Source organism: Chaetodon trifascialis, chromosome 1, assembly GCF_039877785.1.
Source record: "Chaetodon trifascialis isolate fChaTrf1 chromosome 1, fChaTrf1.hap1, whole genome shotgun sequence".
NCBI classification, from domain to species: Eukaryota; Metazoa; Chordata; class Actinopteri; order Chaetodontiformes; family Chaetodontidae; genus Chaetodon; species Chaetodon trifascialis.
In genome coordinates, this window is record NC_092056.1 from 2,767,171 (window position 1) to 2,782,608 (window position 15,438).

Below are 15,438 nucleotides of genomic sequence, written 5' to 3' on the forward strand. Positions count from 1 at the left end.
CGCCGGCCGTCGTTGGTTTCACGCAACACGCGCTCCCACAAAACGAGCCAATCAGAGCGCAGAACGCCGATGTGAGCGTATTTTGAACTGTACAAACGGACTGAGGTGAGGGCAGACAGAGAAACGACCCTCCGCTTGTCCGTCTAACAACTTTTAGTCATTTTAAACTGTTCACCAACACACGCCTCAGAGTCTGGACATTAACGATGAGAAGGAGGTAAGGTCAAAACTTTTTTCTCCATAGAGTCTGTTTGTAGAAAGTAAAATAACGTTTATTGTTATAAAATAGACGCGATAGCAAGTAGCTGATGGTTAACTAACTAGCTAACGTTAGCTGAACTGACGGTTAGCTCGATCAGACGAGTGAATTCTGGGTGTTTTCTTCGGTTTGCTTGTTTGACGTGGCGTTATTATGAGATTAACGTTAACGTAAACTGACTCTGGCTCTCGCTGGACATTTCCGTCCCCGCAGCGAGGTGCTCGCAGCCGAGTCGGTGTCGTGCCTGAATAAAGCGCTGTGTACGCTGAAGGACATCTGGGAGGAAATCGGAATCCCAGAGGACCAGAGACTACAGAGGACCAATGTAGTCAAGGACCACATCAAGGTGAGACACGAGCGTGGCTGTGAACGTGTGATGAAACCTGTGGTAAACCTGCTGTTTCCTCAGTTCAGAGGAGGAGGAGGAGGAGGTCAACGATGAGTGAAACTACACTCAGGTCGTCTATTCATTAGTTAACAAAGCGGAGGTTTTAGTTTTGGGTTGCAGCTATTGATACTCACAAGGTCCTGGCTGATACTGGAGGGGTGCTATTGACATTGGAGAGTTTAACACATCTGATAATTAAGAATTAGGACAAGATGTATTGATTAGGGTAGGTCACATGTCACATCTGTGCTCTGATTTCTTTGTTATTATCTGTCACATGTGTTGGATGGACTGATTCTACCGCTGATTTGTCTGAGGTTTATCTCAGAAATATGGGCATTGATTGATCAATGCCACAGCGGAAAGAGCCTAAAAGCGTTGACAGGTTTCTAAGTGTCACAAAAAGAAAAAGCAAAAAAAAAGAAGAAAAAGTCAAGTTAAAAAAAGTGGTAAAAACCTTAATGTTTACACTAATCCATCCGCATAATGCCGATTAATCTGTCGTATTTATCCACCAGAGCTTACTAGATATGATGATCAAAGAGGAGGAATCTCTGAAAAAGAGGCTCATACACAGTATTCAAGCATGCAAGACAGAAATGGAGAAAATCTGCCTGGAACTTCAGCTGCCTGTGTTTGAGGTAACAACATCTGTAACATCCTCAGTGCTACGAAACACCTATTTTTAATGCCACCAGCGAAGTGAAGTTGCTAGCTGTAGATTTCATGCAGTTATTACCTGTGATCATAAAGATAAATCGCTGGCTTGAGAAACATCTTGTGAAGTGAATTCGCTGTGGTCTCCTCTGTGTGCTCAGGAGGAAAGAGGCATCAGCATGCTCCAGCTGGAGAAGAACATCCGCACTCAGCTGGAGGCTCTGATGAAGGAGAAGACTCGCCGGGTGCAGCAGCTGAAGGCTCTGCTGGAGCAGGACCAGGAGCTGTGCGACGTCCTGTGCTCCATGCCGTACGGCATCTCTCCGGACTCCGTGCCCTCACTGGAACAGCTGGAGAACTTCTGCCAGCACGTCAATAACCAGAATGCAGAGAAGGTGGGCGCTCGCTTCGTCACTCTGTCCTCCCGTCACATCCTCTTCTTAACGATGACATTGAAGCCGCTGTGCTTGTGTACAGTGTTTATTTGCAACCTGATACTTCACAGTTTGCTTCTACTGAGACTTATGTTGACAGGATGAAAAGTCCGCCCTCACATTGGGAAACACAGTTTAATCTGCAGTGTGCTGCTCTCGTGTTTTCAGGCCAGGCGGTATGGTGAGTTCATGGACCTCAAACGGCAGATCATCTTGTACATGGAAGAGCTGGACCACATCCCTGAGACCAGCTTCGAGAAGGACGTCGTCTGTGAGGACGAGGACGCTTTTTGCCTCTCCAGAGACAATATCACATCACTCAAACTGCTTGTTTGTCAGGTAAAATTGATTTATTTCTGTATTCTTTCATTCAAGTCATTTTTCCATCAAATTACAGTCCGGCCCTGGAAGCTGAATGTCTGATGCTGCATGTTTTATATCGTCCGGTCAAATATGTACAACCAGCGGCTGAGTTGGTAACTGATGCAGCTTTGTGTCCCGTCGATCCTGCAGCTGGAGGAGCGTAAAGCAGAGAACGAGGCGATGTGTGAGAATCACAGAGAGAAGATCCAGCAGCTGTGGGACCGCCTGCAGGTGCCCCAGCAGGAGAGAGAGGCCTTCAACGACCACATGGTCACATCCAAGAAGAGGAACCTGGAAGCGGTGAGAAGCGTTTTTTTGGTTTTTCTCTTGTTCGTGGTCATTCAGGACTGTCGCGGCTGTTTTTGCTCTTCAGCTGACTCTTTCGTTTCCTTCCTCAGTTACGAGCAGAAGTTCAGCGTCTTGAGGAGCTCAAGCTGCTAAACATCCGTAACGTCACTGACGCCATCCGCTCCGAGATCGCTGTGCTTTGGGAAAAGTGCTTCCTCAGCATCGACCAGCGGCAGGCGTTTGCACCATATTTTAGCGGTGGGTTTTGTTTCTTTGTTTGAGTCTTAATCAGAGCAATATTGGAGTTCAGAAAAGTTCTAAGACTCTGACTGACCATTTTTAGAGGATTTTACTGAAGAGCTGCTGAGTCTGCACGATGCTGAGATCCAGCGCTTGAAGCAGCATTATGAAGATCACAGAGAGCTTTTTGACGGAGTTCACCAATGGGAAGAAAGCTGGAGCCTCTTCCTGGAGCTGGAGGTGAGTCTGAAAGGGAAACGAACAAAAACCAAAGCAGCAACAAAACTTTCCAGTCCAGTCATCCGCCTGAAGCTTGGAGAGGAGCTAAACCAGAGCCCACTGGATCCAACAGACAACCAGGTGCTCGATCTGAACGAGAAATAGCTTTCAATTACAAATTAACTTCTAATTCACAGAAAAAAGCCACAGATCCGACAAGATTCACCAACAGAGGAGGGAATCTTCTCAAAGAGGAGAAACAGAGGTCTGAGCTGCACAAAAGTCTGCCGAAGGTAACACACGGCCACCTGTTAGCTTCTGAACTGAACTTTCATTTCACACTGACTCACCGTCATGTGTCTACGTTTGTTTTGTTTTTTTAAGCTTGAAAAGAAACTAAAAGCCCAGATTGACGTGTGGGAACGTGAACAGGGCCGCGAGTTTCTGGTGAACAACCAGAGGTTTCTGCAGTACGTGGAGGAGCGATGGGAGCTGCACCGAGTAGAGAAAGAGAAGGAGAAGCAGGAAAGGGTAAACCAGCGTCTTTGTCGTGCTGAAGGCTGAGCAGGTGTGATCTCTGGCACCTGTGCTGACTTTACTCTTCACTCTGAACAGCATCTCAAGAAGAGCAAGCAGACGGAGGAGGACATGCTGTACGGAACAACAGTGCGGACGCCCACCAAGCGCAGACTCCTCGGCGCCGCGACGCCGAATAAATCCCGAAAGGTGCTGAGAACAGTTTGTGGCTCACGTTTCTCGTCACGGTGGAAAATCTTTGTTGAACATAAACTCTTCAGCCTTCTGCCTGTCAGCACTAACCCCCTCCCTCTGTGTCTCTCATCAGTTTAACGCCACTTCCAGCATTTTTAGCGCCACCCCTAACAGCACCATGCGCTCTGCCTTTGGTGGAACTGTCTGTCGCTCACCTGTGGCCCGCCCACCTCTCTCAGCAAACAAGGTTGGTTTGATCAAGATGACAGAAGTAGAAGTTGTACGCTCGTCAAAGCGTTCATGCAGAAACGTTTCCTTAACGTCTGCTGGTTCTTGTGCTCGCTCTGCTTCATCAGTTCATCCTGATGATTTTGGTTGCAGAGTCGGGTGCTTTGTTCCTTCCTTCCTCTGTTTACTCTCTATCCATTGAACTGACTTGACTGCTGTGTTGTTCTGTTAAGGAGGACAGTTGACAGTTGTCTCCTGCTGTGTGTCCTCCAGACTCCAGCGGCACGGACCCCGGGCAGCGGGAAGCCCCCCCACCCGCGGCTGCAGGGCTGTAACAAAGAGAATGAGGCTCAGCTGAAGGGGACTCCTCTGAGTGGTGCGTTGCTGACCCCCGCAAGTCCAAAGCCTAACTTCAGCATAGCCTCTGTTGCCAGCACATATTCAGAGTTTGTGGTAATGTACACTTTTGTCTCTTATCTGTTCTGTCTGCGTCTTTTTCATTTGTGTGCAACAACACATTGAAGTGTACTGTAGAGTACGAACGAATGCTAATGATGTACATTTGTATTGTAGAGGGACTTGGTCAGCACTGAATCTGTTCAGTCAAGGTGTGTTGGGAATCCTAAAAGCTTGAGACTAACCCCTGTAACGCTCAGTGACCGCATGCCTCTAATCAAAGAGAAAGTTATTGTGCTGCTTGAGTTTAAATGTGCGCAGTAAGCAGGTCTTCAGACCGAAATCAGCCCTGTGTGGAAAAACATGAAGGAGGTGTTCAATAGAAGCAGGAAATCCAGTTTGAGGAACAGATCTGTGGATTCGAGGGCTTCTCAGGCATAACACTCATAATACTGAGGTGTGATTTACAGCTTTGGAAGCTGTTTGTTTGTTTGCTTGTTGCCTGATATCAGGCAGCTTTGTGAGTTTGTTACACTTGGTTTCCATCTTCTGTCTCACAGCGCGTCCGATTTAACCAATCATCAGACGCCAGTCGATGCAGAGGCGTTATCTAGCAGCGTCTCTGTTGTCTACAGCAGTCGTCAGTGTTGTCACTCCTCCTTGGGTGTTAGTCTCGCCTGTGTGTCCTGATGTCCTCAAATCAGTCAGTTCTCTGGACTGAGTGGATCCTCAGGTCTGGACTCAGGGTTTCTTCACGCAGGGCTCAGGGCGGTCTGAATGTGGCCTCGCAGCATGGCCGCTGGCCCTGCCACAGCCTTCACCGCTCTGACAGATGATTATTCCTACACCTCTGCCTTCCTGAACCCTTTTTACACCTGACGCTCTGTTGGCAGACGTCTGTCTCACAGCCTCCTTTTCATTCAAGGGAAAAAGTGCATTTCCTAGTGTTGCTGCAATTTCAAGCCAATGTTAGTGGCTTGTCAGACAGCATCCTGGTAAATGTGGGTTTGTAAAAGTTCAGGAAAATAACGTCTCGGTATGAATAACCTGATCAGACCCGATCATTCATCTGCTCACACTAACAGCCGTCACAGTTTGTCTTTTCATGATGACTCAGCTGTTTTAACACCTGCTCGTCTCTACCTCTTATCATCACGTTACATACGAGGAATCGACCTTGACAGATTCTTCTGTGTCCACAGCGAGACCTGTCCAACACCTCTAACTCCAAGGTTCAGCACGGTGTCCTGAACTCGACCACCACCAACCTTTGACCTCTGCACCCCGACGGTGACTGCATCAGCTGTCCAATCGTAATCCTTTCAGTGACGTTCTGATCTCACTACCTTTCTCTGCTATCTGCTTTTATATGTAAATGAAGGTAATAATATATATAAATATATATGTATATACAGTGTCAGGTCGATGATGGACAAGGAATCTGTTGTCTTCAGCGCTGCTGGACAAGTGTGAGGAGGGGAAAAAGTTTGTGGTGACACTACGCTGGCTCTAAATTCTGCCGGTTATTGAGGTGTAATGAGTGTGTTCAGCATCTTGTGCTGCACATTTTTCAAAAAGAAATGAAATAAAGTTTTACTTTCTATTGTTATGCAATCCGGGGTTACAGGCCAAATGTATAATGAGTACTTTGCACTTTTTTTTAGTTTTTTTTTTTGTTAGAAAATATATCGCAGCGCATTGTGTAATTTTACACACACACACACACACACACACACACACTGTTGCATCCAAATCTATTTTTAGACGTGTTATGTATTTGTATATATTTCTCTATCCACTGTTGTCGTCATAGACTGGTCACTGTTGTTAAACGGGCCGGTTAGACTGTTAGTTAATGTACTACATCACATGAATTCAGCGCGCCATCATGGCTGATTTGGAAAAGCTTGTCAAAATATAATAAACGCATTTTCACTTAAAAAGCACAGACTGATTATATTTTTTTAAGATTCACGGTTTTCTTTTTATTTCAGCCTCAAGCTCAAACGGGATATTAAAATTCATGTGTTCCTGGTTAAGAATAGTTCTTACTTCTGAATCTAACAATTTGCACTTAACACAGTATCAATAAAGGTATTTTGACCAATTCAGTCAATCAAAAAATCAGATGCGTTTGAAGTTTGTCAGGTGTGAATGAATTCATCTGATTTGACTGTCAACACTTCACAATCAATTACTCGTTCTACACAGATTTTTGGTTCCGCTGATGAATCTAATCAATACAGTCTGAGGACAGCGTCGTAGGACTGAAACTTTGCCATCAAGTGAAGTAGGTCAGAACTGATTTGAGGTTTGCTTTCAGTACGAAGGACAGACTGATGTCAACATTTAGGTCAACTGTTCACCAAGCCTGCTTAATCAAATCAGGGTTGATTAAACACGAGTGGAGACGAGCTGCTGTTGTCTGACTTCATCTCAGAGGGCTTTGAAACTGTGATAAGACTTCTGGCTGCTTTCATTGTTTTGTTACGCGCCCACCCAGATTGGCTTGTAATTTGTTATCTAAAAGAAGAGACACTAGTACGCAGCATCTCTTCTTTTCATACATTATGTATCATTTGTTTAGTCGTTTTTTTTAACATTGGAAGTAAAATAAAATTCAGTAAAATAGAATAAATCAATTGGACATGCAACAAATTGATCAATTGAAATGAGATAAACAGATATTGTCCTCAAAATATAAAGAATCAATGGCAAAAGCCACATTTTCAACACAATTCAAAGGCAATTCAAAGTGTTTTCAACAAAATTAAAAAGATAAAATTAAGAAACAAGCAAATTTTTTTTTATTTCAAACGTAGATGAAATGACTGAAAATAACATACATATGGAATAGACCGGAAATAAAAATAGAGTACAGTTACAGTACAGTAATGGTAAACTGTAAAAATGCCTCAAAAGCAACAATTTTACGCAACAACGGGTTTTATTTTGAAGAATTCTTACCGGAAGTTCTTCTATTGCCGGAACAACCTTCCTGAGGAGAAATTTAACTCCTAGAGGAGCGCATGCTGACAGGTCAGACGTCAGAGCGGACCAGACACAGCGAACAAACAGCCAGTCACAGGAAGCTGTCAGTGAAAACTCAGCTTTCACATCATTTTCTAAAAGTAGCTCAGTCATGTCCGGAGCGTTAGCAAGGCTGCTTTTCTACCCGACGTTAGCCTACAATGTTGTCATGGAGAAGGTGTCGTCGAGACGGTGGTTTGACCGAGTGGACGAGACCGTGGTCCTCGGAGCGCTGCCGTTCAGATCCATGACCGGACAGGTGAGACCGGAACACGTTAGCCTCACCAGCTGACACCGAGCAGCGGCCTCTCTGCCTGCCTTCTTTCTATTTTCACCGCAGAAATAAACTTACCAGCAGAATAAAAGTTTTTATTCCGCCTGTGGTGACTTGCTCTCTGGGTAATTTCATTTTAATCACATCAGCCTTCACCGAGAGAGACGGAACCATAAGAGAAACGGACGTTATGACGGAAGCTCATTGTGACCCGGAAAAGTAAAGAAAGATGGTTTAAAGTCAGGAATAATAAAAATAAAAGGTTTATGCTAATTTAAAATGGTGAGATATGAAGCCCTAAATATCAGATAATGTCATCTGGAGTTTCTTTATATTTTAACTTGTTTTATTTAATATAAAATATGAAACTATATAAATGTTTTAGTCATTGGTTATGGTGGTTTCAGCTTTCAGAAAATTTGACGCTTTTGATACTGAGTGAAATAAGTTGAATAGATCTCTCTGGGCTTCAGTTTGACATAATGATTAATAGAAGAAATGATCATCTTATTCATTTATTATGAAACTAGTCATCAGCTGTAATCCTTTTATATATATATATATATATATATATATATATATATATATTACATATTATCTAATAAGACTTTCACTCTGTGACATACACGCGCATACATACACGCATATACATACACACAAGTCAAAGTAAACTGATCAGTATCTCACATTTGGAAGATTTTGTCCATTCTCATGTTTTTCACGCAAAGTGCATGTGTGTGTGTTTGTTGCTTTGCAGCTGGTGGAAACAGAAAACATCCGAGGCGTCATCACCATGAACGAGATGTATGAAACCAAATATTTCTGCAACTCTGCTGAGGTGAGTTCACTTCTCTTTGTATGTCCTCTTAGAGCTGTGTGTGTGTGTGTGTGTGTGTGTGTGTGTGTGTGTGTGTGTGTGTGTGTGTGTGCTGAAATTAATCATCAGGTAATTGACTAGTCAGTCAATGGAAAATTAATCAGCAACCATGTTGATAAATTGAATTATGTCAGTCATTTTTCAAGTTGCTCGTTCCAGCTTCTTTTGCTGCTCCTGGGATGCTGGTTGGACAAAACGAGCTCCAGGAGATTATAACAGGCATATTTTTAACAGGGCAATTGCTCAAATATTATTTTCTGTTACAATTTGGCTTCCAGTGATTATTAAAACAAGATAATTGAGTTAAAAAAGTAGTAATAAGCTCGTTTTGAGCTGCGCTATAAACCCAGCGGTGCGCTGTCGTCCCTCCATAAAAGCCCAGACTCCCTCTCAGCTCAGGCTGCGGCAGGCTCAGTTCAGCTCGAGCCCACATGACGACAAAAGAGCGTCTGTTTATCAAGAAAAGGAAAAGCAGTGCAGCTGTTAGACAGGAGGAGGCAAAAGAGAGCTCAGGTGTGCAGAGCACTCACCTGGTGAAGTTACATCAGGAGAGCAGGGACGGTCGATACACACCGTTAAATACGTCAGAGAGCCTGCGACAGGTTGTAACGTATGAATTTATATTATATGTAATGTATTTAAAGTCCCAGGAAATCCACTGTTACAACAGTGTCCACAGAACTGAGTCTGACTCCTTTTCATGTTCCAGTCATTGACTAATGCTTCGTGTGTTTGATGCTGGCGGCAGGAGTGGCGGGCGGCGGGGGTGGAGCAGCTGAGGTTGAGCACCGTCGACCTCATTGGCGTTCCCAGCCTGGAGAACCTCCACCGAGGCGTGGAGTTCGCCCTGCAGCACCGAGGGCAGGGAACCAGCGTGTACGTCCACTGCAAGGCGGGACGCTCCCGCAGCGCCACGCTGGCTGCTGCGTACCTCATTCGGGTCAGTACGTGACTGTGGGAGGTCGCAGCGTCCGCTCTGCACTCCAACGTCAGGTTTTAGAAGAAGGACAGCACAGAAAAATTAGATTGTTTGATTGAACTAACTCTTCTCAGTCCATTTCTTTGATCCTGATTTCGACTTTCCTCCTCACAGTTACACTGCTGCACTCCAGAGGAGGCCTGCCAGAAGCTGGCGTCCGTTCGGCCGCACGTGCTGGTGCGCTCGGCTCAGCTGGAGATGCTGAGGAAATACCACCAGCAGGTGTGCGGGCAGTCCGGCTGAGCGAGCGGGGCGGCGGTCACCTCTCATCGTGTTCCCGCAGCAGCTGGAAGTCTGGACTCTGAGCTTTGACATGACGCACGGCTGAGGTTCAGCCAGTCCTCCGTATCATAACGTGTCCCCGCAGAGGGAAAGGCCAGGCCGTGTTTTTAAATCAAATGCTTTTACTCAAAAATGTTAAGATTCAGAAGTTTCACAACTTATCAGTCAGCTCCTGGTTTCCTGCTTGTGGCTGAAACATTTTCATTTTCATATCAGGACTTTCTGAAGTTCAGCATGATGTTTGATGAAATGAAAACACAAAATTTAAAATGATCTGAACAGTGCCATGTTTGGGTTTTCCAACACCTTCCTGTTTCAGTCAAAAATGCTTTCAGATTCCACAAGCAAGTCGAAAAAACACTTCACTTAATGGAGCTGCTTTGGCTAGGTGGTTTTGGACTGTGGTGACACAACAAGACGAGGACGTGACTGTACAACACAGCAATCGAATGATTACTGTGTAAAGACTTTATTTCAGTTTATTATAGTTTGCTCTGGTGCCTCAGAATTTTAAAATATTATAATAAAAATATTTGTGTGACAAGTACAGCCTCTTGGTGTTTATGCTTTATTTTCAGCATCTAGGCATTACTTGCAAACGTGTGGAAGCAGCCTATCCATTTTAACTAAAGCTATAGAGGAACTATCTTCACAAGAACTGCACTTAAATGAAGTTATTGCAGTATAAAGTAGGTTGATAAGCCTGCACTGCTGCCACAGAGACATATTTCCCTGTGGTAATTGTAATTAGGGATTTAAAGTAATTTTGATTTGATGATTTGGTATTCTGTGAGACACTTGAATTTTGACCCGGAGACTTCAAATTGAGTATTTAACGCTACATGGGCGGCACCGGCACTTCTCCTCCGGCCCAGCAGGAGGAGACACACCGCCAACAGGCGCGTGTCTGCCCGAAGAAGAGCGGCTGCAGAGCAAACATGGCGGCGTCGTTGGTTCGGTTTGTCCGCGGAGGTCTTGGAAGGAGTTTTAACGGTAAGTTGACTAAATGCCCGTTTGACTTTGCACACCATGTTTGCTGCAGCGATCTGTTTGACTCTGTATGCCTTTACTTACCACTGAAAACCGCTTTGTCTCATTTTCAACCGTCAAATGTCTCCGGTTTGACCTTCGAGCTAGCTAATGCTAACGTAGCGTTAGCCTCCATAGATTTGAATAACAGATTGATTTTTGTGATGGATATGAACTCATCCATCACAAAAATCAATCTGTTATTCAACCAGACAGCATTAGCAGAATTCAGGGGTGTTCAGAGTGGGTTTTGGGCCGTTGCTTGTTATTCTTGGTGTGTTGCTCACATACCCCACCATCCCTCTGCACAGTCAGTTGTTAGCGGCGTGTTTGCTCTCCTCTTTGACTCCATCTTCCTGCTTTTTTCCAGTTGCAAGGACTTCGTGTCTCCTGCAGCAGCAGACCAGGCTGCAGAGCTCCACCACTGAGACCAGCCGTGAGTACACACTGCCGAAACTGTTCATGTAAGACTCTTTACCAGCAGCCGTGAAGGGTGGCCAAGCTTGTGTAAGTGCCCCGAGCCCCTGGAGCTACATGACCCCCCCAAAACTTAAGACTAACAATGAGTCAGCTGAGTTATTCCAATTCATTTCAAATGAACGAGACTTCAAAGCTCAGTTTCTACGCATGGGTCTCGTGTGAGGAAATTGGTGATAACAGAGGGGCTCAGTGGATCGTTTGTCTCCCTGAGAGTCGGATGATATGACAGTATTTTACCACAGTACTGTAAAATGTAGGAATACTCCACTGAAAACACACTCACTCTATTGGCAAAGTGAGAGACACATCTCATGGAGGACAGGAAGATTTAAGAAACAGGTTGTTTATTGTCTCCAAATAGGACTGAAAATGAGCTTGAGCATGTTTTTGGGGAGGAGTTACCTGCCCCGTGATGCAAGTTAATCAGTAAATGTAACGTGATTCATTTTCAGACAGCATTTATTTGACAGGAAATCCAAAGTATAGAAGGACAACAGTCAGTGTAGCACAGGCCATGTTTGTCACGTACGTTCACATAGAGACGCAGCAGGGGAGGCTTTCCTGTCATATCTGTACCGGCTGAGCTTGTCATGCAGTGTGAAGCGTGGAGCTAACGTTAGCTCTGGCTGCGTGAGGCGACACAAAAAGCAATGTGTAAAAATCGTTTGTCACATCCAGGCCACCGCTTATTTAACTGGCTTCAAATCAGGCTTAACGTTCACACAGTTTCCCTTGACTGTCTGTCAGTATCAAATGTGCAACACTGCTCCAGCCTCCAATTTTCCTGTTGTTGTTGGTGTTGTGGTTGTTGTTGTTGTTGTGGGGACATTTCCATGAAGTTGATCCGCTGGGTCTTCGCTGCCTCGGATTGTGGGAGCAAATGAAGACTTTTGTTTTGGTCTTTGCAGCCAGAAACAGAGAAACTGCTCATAATGTTTCCTTCACATCTGTTTCAGTGAGGGAAATATTAGTTACTGGATGGAACTCCAGTTCTATGAGTACGTGCAAAGCCCCCGACCTGCATGTTATCACAGCCACAGTAAAGCAGATTATTTTTAGTATGCTGAAGTATTTTTCACAGTAATGGCAGTATTGCAGAATCCATATAGTGGCAGATACCTGTCTGTCCAATCACTGTGTCCTTCGGTCGTCTTAAACCTCGTCTCCTCTGTCCTTCATGCAGCCACCGTCAGACCCAAAGATCCTGTCACTCACAAGCAGCTGGCTGCGTTCGGGGAGTATGTGTCTGAGATGATGCCCAAATATGTGCAGCAGGTCCAGGTCAGTTCATGCGCTCATCAGTGTGCGAGTTCTGAGCTCTTCTTCCTCTGGTGCTGCTTCCTGCTCGAACCACCAAAAGAGCTTTTAGTGTTTCGTTTGCGTTCGAGCATCGAAGTTGAAATCTTTAGCTGAACGTTGGAATCGACCAATCTCTGCAGCCTTTTCATCTGGTCTTAAACGTTTCTCCTGCTAACGATTAAAATGGCTTTATGTAGATTTCAGACGCGTGCAGATGACTTCGAAGTGTGTGTGCATGCGCGCGCGTGTGTGTGTGTAGGTGACGTGTTACAATGAGCTGGAGGTGATGATCCATCCTGACGGAGTGATCCCAGTGCTGACCTTCCTGAAGGACCACACCAACGCCCAGTTCAGGAACATGGTTGACCTGACTGCTGTCGATGTCCCTACACGGCAGAACCGCTTTGAGGTAGCTGACACACACACACACACACACACACACACACACACACACACACACACACACACACACACACACCCACACACACACACACACACACACACACACACACACACTCTCCCCTAGAAACACGTTGTAATGGTAACATTGCCCTTGTACTTCAGTCATTCCACTCCGTCTCATTTCCGCCTGTGAAACACGTGAACGCTTGACTTTGTCTCTGTAGAAAAACATCCTGGATGTTGTACCGTGGAATTCATTGAACTCTGGAGATAAACTTGTGATTTTGTGATTTTGCATTCCGTTGCACGCCTCCTCACGTTGACTCTCTCCGTCTAAAGTAAATGAAACCGTTTAAGCTCCTCAGCCCGACTCTGCCTAATGATGCATGACACAGCTGTGTGCTGCGGCAGTGCTGTTCCAGACAGAAGCTTTAATTTTACACTGAACTGTAAATCCACGCCTACGTTGATGGTTTGCATGTAGCAACACTTCAGCAGGATCATCTGTCAGCGCTCATTCTCCTCTGAAATGAAATGCTTCGTGTTTGGAAGTCAAACATTTATGCGCCGCGGCCGTCCTCGTAGTCTGACACACGTATCATCTAATGAGCTGCCTCAATGTGTTTATATTGATAACGTGTTCCCGCCTTGCAGATTGTTTACAGCCTGATGTCACTACGCTACAACTCTCGTATCCGCGTGAAGACGTACACGGACGAGTTAACGCCGATAGACTCGGTGGTCTCGGTCCACAAGGCTGCCAACTGGTACGAGAGGGAGGTGAGTGCAGCCCCAGCGAGAGTCATTACAGCGTTCACTGGATTCTTCTTTCTTCACAGCAACAGTGAAGCAGTCATTGATGCAAAGTTAAAGTGTGTGTGTGTGTGTGTGTGTGTGTGTGTGTGTGTGTGTGTGTGTGTGTGTGTGTGTGTGTGTGTGTGTGTGTGTGTGTGTGTGTGTGTGTGTGTGTGTGTGTGTTTGCTCAGGTATGGGACATGTTCGGTGTGTTCTTCGCCAACCACCCAGACCTGAGGCGCATTCTGACCGACTACGGCTTCGAGGGTCACCCCTTCAGGAAGGACTTCCCTCTCTCAGGATACGTTGAGGTGAGTCCTGCCAGCGACACGTGCGTCGACACGTCAGCTTTATTTCGAGTCCTCGGCGTGTGTGATTCACTGGCATCCTCCAAATATTAATGTAGTCGCATTGGCAGGATGTTGCAGGATGAAAGCTGTGCCCAGACGCTCAAACTCTCCTGTGATTTTTATTTATTTATTCAGCTCGTGATGAGAAATTCAGGGTTCCCACAAGCCTTGGAAATCCTTGATAGTTTGTGCTGAGAGAATAATTTATGGCCTGGATCCTCTCTGAAACCGAGCTTCCTTGAAAGAATGAATTATTGATTTGAAGACAGTACACAAATTCATTTTATTTACCTCCCTCTGTCCGACGATGAACACTTCACACTCCGGGGAAAGAGATCTGATTTAAAATTCTTCCTTTGATCAGGATATCGCCACGGGCTCGACTTCTCGAGTAGTTTAGCTTTTTGTTTTTTTTGTTTCTTTAAGTCGAGTTCAAACATTCAGAACGTTCTGCCTCCCCGTGCAGGTGCGTTATGATGACGAGGTGAAGCGCGTGGTGGCGGAGCCCGTCGAGCTGTCGCAGGAGTTCAGGAAGTTCGACTTGAACACGCCCTGGGAGGTGTTCCCCGCCCACCGAGAGCCCAAAGAGGCTGCGCCCAAACTGGAGGCTGGTGAGGCCCCTGAGAAGAAATGAAGCCCCTCTGTTTCACCACCGTGTTCTGTCTGTTAGTGTCACCCTCAACAAACACACCTGGAATATTTATGTAAATAAAATACTAATAGAACAAACCTCAAGAGAGTTTCTGTGGAGTCGTGATTTTTGCAGAAATACACTTTATAACCAAACATGCACGAGTGCTTCTCACTTCTCATCTAAAGCCACAATCACTGCCTCCACTCCTCTGCTTTCAGACTTTCCATCAGAGTTTTGGCTGCAGGGATTTTCTCCCATTCAGCCACAAGAGCATAAATCTCAAATATTGTCTGCCTTAATTAGAACTAAGAGGTCCAGAACAAAACATGAAAATAGTCCCAAAGCAGATGTGTCCACATATTTTTGGCCACAAGGTGTAGCTGTTGATACGTTTTATGCTAATTTCAGTGTTTGACAGATATCACACTAATTCATAGGATTGTTGATTTATTTCTCCATAATTCTACAAATTCATGCCTAAAGAAAGAAAAAAAAATCTTTCCGGATCATTAAATTAATGTTTAATACTAAAAAATCATGGCTGAGTGGGTGTGACTTGGCCAGGTTTGATTGACAGTCACCTGGAAACAAAAGAAAACAGCTGTAACTAAAAAAAAAAGCAAATACTGCTAAACTGGTGCACAGAAATTTGACCCGTGAGAGGAGCCGTGAGGAGCAGGAAACAACCAAGACTGGAGCAACTTTGGCAGATAAAGAAATGAACAGAGAGAAACTGAATTAGAAAATCAGTTTTCAGGGACTTAAAATGAATTAGAGCCAAATCTCAGTCCCTTTGGCCGTCATGTAAATCTGCCATAATGGAC

At 45.1% G+C, this 15,438-nt stretch overlaps 3 protein-coding genes across 5 annotated transcripts; all 3 read left to right on the top strand.

Annotated features, from left to right (window-relative positions):
- The first annotated feature begins 170 nt into the window (after positions 1-170).
- On the top strand, positions 171-5,518 carry prc1b (protein regulator of cytokinesis 1b). 3 transcript variants are annotated; one of them, XM_070958414.1, is made up of 14 exons: positions 171-217; positions 473-605; positions 1,166-1,288; positions 1,466-1,699; positions 1,907-2,077; positions 2,252-2,401; positions 2,500-2,647; positions 2,733-2,869; positions 3,046-3,141; positions 3,233-3,379; positions 3,464-3,574; positions 3,693-3,806; positions 4,061-4,240; positions 5,386-5,518. In XM_070958414.1, exons 1-14 carry the CDS (start codon positions 207-209, stop codon positions 5,455-5,457), a joined length of 1,827 nt encoding a protein of 608 aa, XP_070814515.1. In that variant the 5' UTR covers positions 171-206; the 3' UTR covers positions 5,458-5,518. The 3 variants fall into 3 exon arrangements, with proteins under 3 accessions (XP_070814515.1, XP_070814531.1, XP_070814523.1); XM_070958430.1 differs by having other exon boundaries at positions 4,061-4,163; positions 5,386-5,458; XM_070958422.1 differs by lacking the exon at positions 3,693-3,806.
- Positions 5,519-7,169: 1,651 nt separating this feature from the next.
- ptpmt1 (protein tyrosine phosphatase mitochondrial 1) lies at positions 7,170-10,173 on the top strand. Its single transcript, XM_070958533.1, has 4 exons — positions 7,170-7,472; positions 8,245-8,325; positions 9,113-9,304; positions 9,458-10,173. Exons 1-4 carry the CDS (start codon positions 7,326-7,328, stop codon positions 9,584-9,586), a joined length of 549 nt encoding a protein of 182 aa, XP_070814634.1. The 5' UTR covers positions 7,170-7,325; the 3' UTR covers positions 9,587-10,173.
- Positions 10,174-10,544: 371 nt separating this feature from the next.
- ndufs3 (NADH:ubiquinone oxidoreductase core subunit S3) lies at positions 10,545-14,715 on the top strand. The gene is made up of 7 exons (XM_070961943.1): positions 10,545-10,618; positions 11,025-11,090; positions 12,318-12,415; positions 12,693-12,842; positions 13,490-13,615; positions 13,822-13,941; positions 14,447-14,715. The coding sequence occupies exons 1-7, from the start codon at positions 10,564-10,566 to the stop codon at positions 14,612-14,614; spliced, it is 783 nt and encodes a 260-aa protein (XP_070818044.1). The 5' UTR covers positions 10,545-10,563; the 3' UTR covers positions 14,615-14,715.
- Positions 14,716-15,438: the final 723 nt, after the last annotated feature.